We start from the raw sequence: 12280 nt of genomic DNA, 5'->3' as shown, positions 1-12280 counted from the left end.
CATTCATTTTGCCTTAAAATAATGTATTCTATCAGTTCAATGTTGTGAAATCATCATCTCAAGTGTATTTTCATCAGATTTCCTCCTTCCTACCCTCACGCTGCTCTCAGCCTTATGCCCATATTCTTAAATTATATCCAATACCAAACAGTCATCATCATACGTACATAATATCACAGGGCAAACACCACTAGCCATCAGATGGGCCATGCAAAAGAAGATGACGCAAGAAAAGAGAGAACAGATAGAATGTGATCATTATGTTTCTCACAGGGAACTTCAGGTGTGACAATCCTCTGCAATTTCCTAATTCTAAAGGCCCCTTTGTCTCTCCAGAACATAAGTGGCCAAATGGGACAAACATGAAATATGACCTTTAGCTGATATAATATAAGTAATATTACTAAAATATGACATAACCAAATATAATTAAACTCACTTTGTGGCTGACAGCATTATCTGACCCTTGGAGGGTCAAGTCAGTCAGACCTTATTGACTTGATTATCTATGGTGATTGAATGTCGTGATGTAGGGGATAGCTTACTGGAACTTCATTAGTCAATCAGGAACTTTTTCATTTATGAACAATTTCCGCATTTGTGTTTTATGCTTGTATAACATTTGGACGTGAGATGTGATTTCTTCATGCATCTTATATGAGATGCGCACGCAGCACTACGGCCCATGTTTTTCAGATGTCTCGCACTGGCTGTCGGGATTGTTCAGCCGCTGTGTGGACATGTCCGCCATGTTTTCCATGGCACAGGGAGCGGATCACCCGAGAAAAATAGCTTTTTTATCCAGTTAAACTCGACCAGAAATGGCTTTTCACACTGGATTTCGAGCAAATAGGAACACATGAGTTCTACTGTTGTGGAAACAACCGAGTCCCTTGTGGATTTATATCGAATTTTTGAGCGAACTGTGGCGGGATACATGTTTCCTTCGCATTCTATGTGATTGCGATAGGCGCAAACAATGAGTAAACTATCGTTCCGAGCGCGAGCGCTAGACGCCGCCAAACCTCTCCCTATATACCGAAACAAAGACCTTCCAGACCTAAATGACTGCGTCTCTATCAATCGCGCTGTGCCGCAGATGCCAACGGGGATGGAAAAAGAAGAAGAATCGGTATGGAGTTGTTTTAAAATATAGATATCATAAAAGGATTTCAGCCACACTGTAGGGCGACGGTATTCTTGACGTTTTTACGCAAGTTTTTTTGCGTAGGTTGTGCGTTGGGTATACGCAGGGCCGTCAACGTTACGCTCTTTGTGTAAATAAATGTGGGCTTTACGTCAACGTGTACTCTTATAGCGTAAATAACGCATTTAAGATGGGATTGCCAGTGCTTTCTTCGACTAGTTACGTAAATAGTTGTACGTAGCCCTGTTAGTGACTAGCCTGCGATGGATATTGCAGGCATGGGTACAGTAACGTTAGCCTGATCATTGGTTAACATTTCAACCCTATTACTTTACCAACTCGCTACCTACGGCCATGAATAAGTAACTAGCTGGCGTTCCTAAAGTTTGCTAATTGAACCGATCAATGAAATAGCAACTAAATTACAGGGGGAGGCATGCATGGTCCCAGACGCACACATAATTCTCAGACAGGCACAAGCTGTGCTGGGTGGGAAAATCAGTCTAGCTCCCCGTCTTGCTTCATAGTATCAATCAGCAGTTTAACACATTTGCAATTACCTCAGTTCCCTATAGATTCATGATTGCACTGCTTGAAATACATCATCTGATCCCATAGCAGCCTGCACAGCTTTTAATGTACTACGAGTCTGGTGGTCTGGGTTTCTCTTGCATAAAAGCAGATGGAATACGCCTCCAGTCAAACTGGGCAATGAAAGGAGTCATATGCCTAGCTAACTAAATCTCAAGTTGTTGCAAGATGTTTCATCAGCTGTGCTGCAAGGCTGTGGTGGTTTGCCTGTGTTATGAGCTCCAGCAACGTAGAGGAGGTTACTGTAGTGGATGTTACTGTAGTGGATGTTACTGTATTTGGGTTGGTAGTAACTTTTGATAACATGCTTGCCAGATGTCTAGACTACATGAAAGGCAGGCCACCCTTGATGGCATTGATGTGCTTGAAGATGCAGGTTCAGTAAAGTAAACGAACATCTGAAGCCTCTGTTGTTGATTTTCTCCCCCCCCCCCCCCCCCCCCCCCCCCTTCTCTTTCTCAGGAGCACCATCTCCAGAGGGCCATCTCTGCCCAGCAAGTGTTCAGGGAAAAGAAGGAGAACATGGTCATCCCAGTGCCAGAGGGGGAGAGCAACATCACATACTACGACCGTCTGTATAAAGGAGAGCTGAAGAGCCCCAAACAGCTCATACACATTCAGCGTGAGTAGTAGCGTCTCCCCTCCGCAGCATGTGCGTTCTAGAATTAGAATTTGAGTTCTTGGTGGTGCTCGACCTCCCACTGTGCTACGCTTTTTGGCACACATGCACTCAGTCAAAAAAGAAATCACATCTTTTGCTACAGCCTTGTGAGTCAGGTTGTTGATTTGTTGATGTAAACAGTTGTTGCATCACTTTCACAAGGAACATTGAAGCCTATGGATTTGTCCTCGGTTGAATTTTTGTGTCTTCTCATCTCGTCTCGTCTCGTCCCCCCCCGCACAGCCCTGGGCCTGGATAACGAGCAGCCTGACTATGACATGGACTCGGAGGACGAGACGCTTCTCAACAGGCTCAACCGCAAGATGGAGATCAAACCCCTCCAGTTTGAGATCATGGTGGACAGGCTGGAGAAGGCCAGTGCGAACCAGGTAACACGCTCACCATAACTGACCAGCAATAACTGTGTGGTTTGCAAGTGTCACAGTGGTAATAGAAGCACATCTACTACCTTGTATTGGATACTCCACTGCACTGTTCTGTGTCGAATTTGTTTGCACTTTCGTCAACATTCATGTAAATATAAAGACATTTGGGCATATAGTTTACTTTAGGAATACTTTCCTCCTTTCTCATCTGTTTGTTCTTTTTTCCCCCTCTCTTGTTCCTGCCATCTCTCTCTCTCACACTCTCTCACTCTCACTCTCTCTCACTCTCTCTCACACTCTCTCACTCTCTCTCACTCTCACTCTCTCTCTCTGTCTCTCTCTCTCTGCTGTCCCAGCTGGTGACTATCCAGGAGGCCAAGCTGCTGCTGAACGAGGATGACTACCTCCTCAAGTCTGTGTACGACTACTGGATGAGGAAGAGGAAGAACTGCAGGGGCCCCTCCCTCATCCCGCTCATCAAACAGGAGAAGAGGGACGGCTCCACCAACAACGACGCCTACGTGGCCTTCAGACGACGCACGGAGAAGATGCAGACCAGGAAGGTGAGAACCAGAGGCTGGAACTGTCATGGGGATGGAGCATCACAGTAGGCCCTCCTCTGTCTGTGTTTAGAGATATAGGCGGTTTAGGTGATTTGGAGGCCCCTGTATGATTTATTAGGCTATTGAATCTTCTTTCCTCTTTATTGGTATTGAACACACTGTTGGGACATTTGGAGGATACAGGAGTGATTTGTGCTCCACGGTCATCCTCTTGAGCTTTAGGATCTGTGTGACCATATCTCTCTCTCTCTCTCTCTCTTTTTCTCTTCCTTATTCAGAACCGTAAGAATGACGAGGCATCGTACGAGAAGATGTTGAAGCTGAGGAGAGAGTTCAGCCGGACGGTCACCATCCTAGAGATGATAAAGAGGAGGGAGAAGTCCAAACGGGAGCTGCTGCACCTCACTCTGGAGGTGGCAGAGAAGAGGTGAGCTCGCCCAGAGCATTGAAATGCCCCAAAGCTTTAATCCAGTGTTTCCCCTTCCATTGATAGGCCTGTATCTGGTGTGCCCTGCCTAAAACATTTCATCTTACATACATACTTACCATTGGAGGCTGGTGGAGGTAGAAATCGGAGGACTCATTGTAATGCATGGAATGGAATGAGGAATGTTATGTGCATTACATGAATTACAATGAGCTTGTCTTCTGATTTCTGCCTCTACCAGCCTCACCTGATACATACATACATACATACATCCATGCATGTATGCATGCATACATACATACATACATACATACAGACATACAATGTTTTGGCTTACATAGTACATACTCACTAGAAAATGTCGGTGATGTTCACCCTCAAATGCTGATTTGAGTGAAACACTGCTGTAGTCAACTCTCTGCTCAGGCTACATCTTAACGGTCCCTCCTAAATACCTCTCCACCCCCACTAGCCCCTGGACAAGTTTCTCTCCTGTTAATAAATAAATTAACTTAAAACTTCTAGCATTGTGACTGCCTATGGCCCCTGGTCCGAGCATTGATTGCTTTATCTTATGATGACTGATGGACAGATGTATTTGTTATAAGTTGCTTTGGATAAAGGCATCTGCTAAATGCCATAAATGTAAAATGAAAATGAAAGTGCTCAGAACAGCAGCATTTCTGGGATTGTGTCCGTCAATGGGACCCTATAGTTTTGTATGGTGTACCACAGCAGGACTTCCTGTGTCAGAACAGAGTTGATGTCGTGCTGAGGGATTTATTACTGTTCTCACCTAGTTGCTCCATTTCAGGCGTAGTGCTACACAAGAGCAGCTTGCCAGCTTGTCCTAACATGCTGATGGCGATTAAATTAATTACTTTCAATTCAAACGTTTTTCTTTTCTTTATGTCTATGCAGATATCAGATGTTTGACTTCACTGGTGAAGTCCTCAACGAGGTGACCGTCCCTCTGGCTGAGAAGCCCATTTACACGGCTCCCATAACCCTGACCAACGGCAACCGGCATAAAAATGAGATTAAAATTAAGGTAAGGGCCTTTACCCAACCCATCAGTTCCTTCTAACACTTGGTTGGATTTCTGCATTTTGACCATTTAGAAAAACCCAGTCGATCTGGATTTGGCGCTAAACAACTGTTTTAATCTCGCCGTCTCCTTAAATTCAGACGCACAAGTCAGGTCTCCCGCACGTGCACACGCACCACCACCGCCATGTCTCAATGAAGGACGAGGATCCCTTTGACTTTGTCAGACCAAAGAAGTACACCAAGAACGTCAAACACCCCCTGCGTCGCCCCGGCCGGCCCCCCATGCACAAACACGTCGTCAACCAGGCCGACATCAAACAGTATGACTTCCACAGCTCCGGGGAGGAGGAATATGCACCAATGGTCAGTGCCTCTCAGATCAGCGTGATCTCCAATCCCCTGTACTTTTTTTAAATTTATTGTTTAACATTTGTTTTGACAGTTGAAAAGGGATGACAGTTTAGAATAGTCAGACCTGGGAAGGGATAGGGGGGGGGAAATGCCGATGTGGTTTTTGGTTGGTATTAAAGTGACGTTTTTGCGTCTCTTTCTCCAGTCTCCCCCATCAGAACCGGACGAGGAGAATGATCCAGATGGAGCGTTTGCCTTCAGGAGGAAAGCTGGGTGTCATTACCTTGCTGTAAGTCTCTCTCTCTCCTCCAAAAGCAGTACTGTACTCCTATCTATATCTATATATCTATGTAGTAACCGTATTATTATCCGTTATGTAATAACTGCAAAGTTTCCTCTCGCATATAGTCCAACTTTCAGCTATTCCACATATTAGTCCTAGTGATGTTTATGTGGTATTGGGCCCGCCTGTGTACTGTAGAGTAACTCTTTCCTCTGTGGGTCTGCGTAGCCCCCAGTGGACCATGGTTCTGGGCCCCTGTGGGACCATCCTGAGCTGGCAGGACTAGATGCCCTGCGGCATCGCCACTCCCTCACCGCCCTCTCTGTGCCCCGCCGCTGTGTTGGACTCGCTCGTCGGAGGGTGGGGCGAGGCGGAAGGTAATTTTCAACTCCGCTCCTCCTTGTCCCTCTGACTCTCCATTCATTCCTCTGTGAAACATTTGAATGAGCTTGGTGTTTTAATGGCTGCTCTGGGAAGTGGGTTGAAAATGTTTGCTTCTGATTGCTCAAGACGAAATGTCTGGATTGTAACTGCCGTTATACCATAGTTTCTTCGTAGTGACCTGATGTTTCATGCTAATCTTTTTCCTCCTTCCCCTCAGGGTGGTACTGGACAGGGCCTCCTCTGACTTGGATGGCGTGTTGAAGCAGCTGGACCCAGATGTCTTTACCTCCCTCCCCAGGCCTGAGGCTCCAGACCTCTCTGACATCCCCACACAGACCCACAGACTTCTCCCTGACCCCCCCACACAGACCCACAGAACTCTCTCTGGCTCCACCAGCTCCCTGGCAGACATCCTGAACAACATCCAGGCCCTGAGGTGGCGCTGTTTCAGCCCAAGGCCCATGCAGGGAGCTGGGGGTGGGGACTCGAGGTCAGGAAGACCCTCCATGGACAGCAGGTTGGGTGGAGGGCTGTCCGGGAACACCAAGAACCTTCGCTCAGGTGAGATGGGCTCCTCACTCAACCCTAAAAGAACTGTTCTGTACTGTATCATGTGTTTTTGGTTATTTGTGGACCCCAGGAAGGGTAGCTGCTGCTAATGGGGATCCTAAAAAACTAAACTCAACCCTGTTAGGACTGGAACACACACATCTGTCTCTGTTTCCACCTCCTACTGCGGGACCTGTTGACACATTGAGATTATGGCTTTCATACATCACATCACTGTGACGGCTAAATTTTCCATTTTTAAATGTCATGCGATTCTAGTTATTGTGGGGCACGGTTTGTGTCTGTTGGAAACACACAGGTCAGATGAGGATAGGTTTTACTTTGTGGTTTTTCTTGTTCCTAGTCAGCCCTCATGGTTCTAGGCTGTCGTGGCATTTCTCCACAGTAACTCAGAACTGTCAGTCAGGGTTGATTCACGACTTCCAGCCAGACGTGTTTTGTGCAGGGAAGTGGAAAGTGGCCACTGAACCGTAGTAGGCTGTTTTTTTTTTTTTGGGGGGGGGGGGGGGGGGGGGTGGTTGCACATCGAGGAACTTCCTCCACTCCCGGCTCAGTGTTCTTCTCTCTCACCACCGTGGTCATGCAGGCTGTCATTTAGCCTCCGGTACACACACACACACACACACAGCCTAGAATATGCTCCTTGTCATCCTGTGGCAGACATGGTGTAGCCCATGATTCATCTTATAGATTTTAGCTGCATGTAGCCTATGTTAGCAATTTGCTGAAGGTAGAGGAACACACATCTAACACCCACCATTAATAACTCTCTAGCTGTGTTGGTAGTTGTTGTGCTGTCCACTAAGACCTACAATTTGGGACTGTGAGAACTGATACAAGAACATAGAGAATGGACCACAAGCTGAAACGTATCTTTGGGTTGCATAAGTGTCGCATAGCTGTGAGATTATAGTGCGGTGGTTAGCTTATCCATGAGGCCAGCCTTCAACTGAAAGTGTTGTGAGACAGCTTTTTAATAACAGAAAGTTAGTGTCCACAGCAGACAGTTGAACCTTATTTGACTGACAAATAATTCGCCCCAGGCTAGTTCCTCTGGTATAGGCAAATAAGTTTGGCATCAACAAGCCTCTCTGAGATTATTGGGTTATTATCTGGGTTTATTACCAATTGCCCTATGCATGTTTTATTACCATAGAATTGATGGCATTGGAGACTTGATTTATTACTACAGCTGTTCTTTTGCTCCATTAAAGCCCCTCGATATTCTTTTTGCCCATTATTTTTGTGTGAAAGCTCCACTATGACCCCTAGTGTTCAGTAGGGGTACAGCAGGCTTTGCCATCGCCTGTACTTCCATGTTTTCTCCTGGTCATATCTCTAATCTGTACACATACCACTACTCTCTTCCTCGTGCTAATGTGCTCACCTACCTAATTATGGCATCTTCTTTTTGGGCTCCCTGCTCTCGGTCTTCTCTGTGACAGCCTTCGCTGTATACACACGACCCCTATTCTGCCTCTCCCTGCCTGTCTGACGGCCTTGTCCCTGTGCTCCCCTCCCTGCAGGTGGCATCACAGAGGAGCAGTTCCAGACCCACCAGCAGCAGCTGGCACAGATGCAGAAGCAGCAGCTGGCTCAACTACAGCAGACGACAGCTCCCGCGCAGCATTCCTCACTGCCAGAACGGCAAAACACACAGGTATACAAACACTCTCTCTGACCCCCGCCCCCCTACAACTCTATCCAAACCGGATCCAAGTTTGAGCATGCCAACATTTCTGATCCTGCGGTTGTAGTCATCTCCATTCATATATGCAAATGATGAGCCTCTCTGCCTTGCCGTTGTGTTTGAAAGACTTCTGTACTTGTTTTGTAGACGGCAAGCTCCAATGACTGTGTGTCAAAGACCCTGGACTCGGCCAGTGCCCATTTTGCTGCGTCAGCTGTGGTCAGTGCTCCAGGCCCAGGCCAGGTCAACAACGAGAATAAACCCCACAACACCAGTGTCAATGGTGTCGTACAGACGTCAGGTGAGGTCAGGATAAATTAGGTCATTTAGGACGTTTAGATGACTGCCATTCTCCTGTTGTTTAGCTCCTTTTGAGAATCCTTTTTTTTTTTTTTTTGCCTATGGCTTCACTGATGCTTAACAGACACTCAGGCATGTACAGCCAGTTTCTCAGACCCAAAGTAAGCCTCTTGCTGGATTAGAAAGCATCTTCAATGAAGAAGTCCTTCATTTCCATTAGAAATACAATTTAGTCCAGGCTTTAATCTGTGTCTGGGGAAAAAGCCTGCTGCTTATCTGTGGTTACGACTGTCTCATATCTCTCCTACAGGGACCTCCAGACGACCTCCTTCCACCAGCACATCCCAGAGCACCACGGGCACGTCAGTACGGACCTCGTCCTCCAGCGGAGGCCCCCTGCTCCCTGCCCACTCCACCACCACCACCACCACCCCCCAGTCTCTACCAAACCACCGTGGCCACGCCCACACCCACTCTGGCAGTGTCAGCGCAGTCTCCCCTGGCCACCACCACCACCACCACCACAGCGCCCGGCCCTCCGCCCCCTCGCCGTCTGCCTTAAAGCTCGCCACTGTGGCTGGCAGCTTGGACCGTGCGCCCAAAGTCACACCCGCCAGCGCCAACGGAAGTATAGCCAGGTAAGGACAGGGTACGGCTTCAACAACACACAGATGTACAGCTTCAACAACACACAGATGTACAGCTTCAACAACATCCAGATGTACAGCTTCAAAAACACACAGATGTACAGCTTCAACAACACACAGATGTACAGCTTCAACAACATCCAGATGTACAGCTTCAAAAACACACAGATGTACAGCTTCAACAACACAGATGTACAGCTTCAACAACACACAGATGTACAGCTTCAACAACACACAGATGTACAGCTTCAACAACACACAGATGTACGGCTTCAACAACACACAGATGTACGGCTTCAACAACACACAGATGTACAGCTTCAACAACACACAGATGTACAGCTTCAACAACATCCAGATGTACAGCTTCAACAACACACAGATGTACAGCTTCAACAACACACAGATGTACAGCTTCAACAACATCCAGATGCTTCAAAAACACACAGAATGTCATATGATCTGCTCTGTTTGGCAGTTAAACAGTGTCATTTTCCCTTTTTGGTTTTATAGAATTGATGACGGTTATCTTGACCGTGTTATTTCTCGGGTATGTTCAGTTTTGATGCTGTGTGTTTTGAGTTGTGTTGTTGTTCTGTCCCTTTGCAGGGAGAACCATGAGCCCGAGAGACTTGCGTTGAATGGAATATCAGAGACCACAGTGGCGATGGAAGTGACATAACCCTCCCCTTCGCCCCTCCCTCCTTTCCCCGCTCGCCCCCCCCTCTTCAGACCGGTGAATGTGACAAACGGACTCGCCTACTCTAGGATGAATGCAAGCCCCAGCTCCCGCCACCAGGGGGCGTATACAAGGACCTATACAGAACCGAGCATATCAAAATATTATAACAAATTTGTCGATATTATAAATGTACATTTTGTAAATTGGGAATATCACTACCTTGTAAGATAGTATATTTGTATCATTAGTATGTTTCTTTTTTTCTGTTACTTGAATTCTAGCGAATTTGTCATCATGCTTTTGCACTTGAAAATGCAAACAAATAGTACATACAAAAATGCAACCGTTTGTGTTGGGATCATGAGCATGAACACGGATCCTACGTCTCTTGTTTTTCACTATTTATTTTGCAATGTTTACATTTTTGTATCTCACAGAAACAAATCAGCAAAATATGTCTGCAGAATATGGACTCGTCTTGCTAACATATTTGGTTCTTGTGCTTATTTTTCTAAAGATGAAAAATTAGCCTAATTTGATTTGGTTTCACAAATTGAATAGATATGGTCTTTTTGTAATTAGATTAGTGGCATTTTTTCCATTCAGACAATTATTTTCTTGCTTTGACATGTGTAACAGGAATTGATTGTCTTTTTAATTTTTAATTATTTTCATTTGATGCCGAATTTTCCAAAACAGTAAAGAAATCTTAAAATGAGCCATCGTCTCCATAGGAATCTATTTATTTGAATTTACAGGACATTGAAATGAGAAATAAATGCAATCGTAAAAATCAATCTGCAAATGTAACGCAGGAAAACATTTTTTTATAATATATTTGCATTTTTAAACGGGTAGGGAGTTTAAGCCAATGAACAGTACACAGAAATAGACCATTCTTTCTGTCATGTATTGTGTGTAAACTAATCTTTCAGATTATTGGCACCCCGAACAATTACCCCTTTGGATTTGGGGGTCCGCATCAATATTATTATTTTTTTTTTCTCCTTTGGTCAAGGGGCAAGTAACATGTTGAAACGATGTCTGATGGTCAGTGCTTGGCCTTTCCTGTAGTTTAGTGTAGTTGATGTAGTGATTTCTGTACAGGCATTAGAAACATGTTTAGATAATAAGTAGTCATGCATAGTGTTCATGCACTATTTCTTCAGACATACATTTTCCCTGTTACTTGTTCTTGGAGTGTTTCAGAAAAAAATGCTGGGAAATAAAAATATATATCTATACATATCAGTTTATTGACTTTGTCTTTCTTCATGAATCTGTTCCTTGAACCATGGTTTTGCTGTGCGTGCGTGCGTATGTACGTGCGTTTCCCTCCAGGGTTATCATTACCAACCTTTTCCATTGAGTTCTAGGTAAACAACAGATTCAGCCAGGGGCCCCGCCCACCTGCCTATCAAATGGCGAGGGAAACACTGATGTGTGTGTGCAATGCCAATGAACTATGGATGATGTAAACTGCTATGTTATGAAAATAAAGGTTGTTCACCATTATTTGATTCATGTGTTTTGTTTAGGGTTTATGAACTCAAACTGGAGCTTCAGCTCCACAGGATGCCATGTGGATACAAGCAGGTAAGAGAACATATATATGCCATTTATCTAACGCTTTCATCCAAAGCGACTTACATTGCAGTGAGTGCATACATTTTTCAGTATACGGTCCCAGCGGGAATCAAACCCACAACCACCATGCTCTACCAACTGAGCCACAAAGGACCATCATAATTCAATTAGCATACAGTGTCAGAAATTAGAAAGGATGAGCTTTTACCAGGAGTGGGGTTCGAACCCACGAGGACATACATCCATTGGATCTTAAGTCCAACGCCTTAACCACTCGGCCATCCTGGTGGACACACACAGCCATCATTCTTCATTAGTTATCCCTCAAGTCATCCGGAAACCCATTCATCTTGTGAGTGGGGCAGAGGGACAGATTATGTGGCAGCAAGTGAAGTGGTAGAGTAGTAGGGTAGTTGGCCCTCATTGTTTGCTATTCTGTATTGATGTGTAGGCCTACATAAGAGTAGGCTGATTAGCTAGACATCGCAGTGCTAACCACCAGTCATCAATTAGGGATTCCAGTTACAATAAAACAATTATGATATCCACTAGAGGGTAGCACTGGATTGATGATGCTGAATCACACAGAATTATTTGGTTTCTCGTCAAGACAAGTGTTTTTTTGTTGTTGTTTTTTTATTGCTTCCAGTGGGCTCTCATTCAACTGCAGAAGCCTGTTCACAGGATCTGACAAATCCATTAGACCATTCCACTTTGAATAACTAATTGAATTGGACATTTGCAGTGGGAAGGCTTGATGTGGTCATTGAAATTGAGCCAGTTAAGAAATGACTGTACACTAAAATGAGGCAAGGGGAAGATGGGAAATAGATCCATGAAATATAGTAGGCTAAGAATAGTAAGGTGATCCCTTTGGAAAGGGAGCCTATCAATATGGACTACTGGTCCCACAATTCTATGGCGCATCTTAGGATGTACAATCAATCACGTGACTGCAGCA

The 12280-nt window shown here is 45.2% G+C and overlaps 1 protein-coding gene across 1 annotated transcript; it reads left to right on the top strand.

Moving 5' to 3' along the window:
* The first annotated feature begins 757 nt into the window (after positions 1-757).
* On the top strand, positions 758-11183 carry epc2 (enhancer of polycomb homolog 2). The gene is made up of 14 exons (XM_083682596.1): positions 758-1132; positions 2201-2360; positions 2643-2788; positions 3142-3348; positions 3627-3775; positions 4697-4826; positions 4964-5188; positions 5382-5465; positions 5688-5836; positions 6061-6404; positions 7940-8073; positions 8251-8404; positions 8714-9041; positions 9660-11183. Exons 1-14 carry the CDS (start codon positions 980-982, stop codon positions 9730-9732), a joined length of 2436 nt encoding a protein of 811 aa, XP_083538722.1. The 5' UTR covers positions 758-979; the 3' UTR covers positions 9733-11183.
* The last annotated feature ends 1097 nt before the right edge of the window (positions 11184-12280 follow it).

The sequence above is a fragment of the Argentina silus genome, assembly GCF_951799395.1.
Source record: "Argentina silus genome assembly, chromosome: 12".
Taxonomy (NCBI): Eukaryota; Metazoa; Chordata; class Actinopteri; order Argentiniformes; family Argentinidae; genus Argentina; species Argentina silus.
The sequence above is the reverse complement of the archived record's forward strand: the minus strand, read 5'-3'. Positions and strand labels throughout refer to the sequence as shown.

What these genes read in the sequence shown, in the direction of transcription:
- epc2 (XM_083682596.1), top strand. Translation starts at nt 980, where the DNA reads ATGAGTAAACTATCGTTCCGAGCGCGAGCGCTAGACGCCGCCAAACCT. An exon ending in TGGTGTCGTACAGACGTCAG is followed by an intron (nt 8,405 to 8,713) that starts GTGAGGTCAGGA and finishes TCTCTCCTACAG; the next exon opens with GGACCTCCAGACGACCTCCT. An exon ending in GCCAACGGAAGTATAGCCAG is followed by an intron (nt 9,042 to 9,659) that starts GTAAGGACAGGG and finishes GTCCCTTTGCAG; the next exon opens with GGAGAACCATGAGCCCGAGA.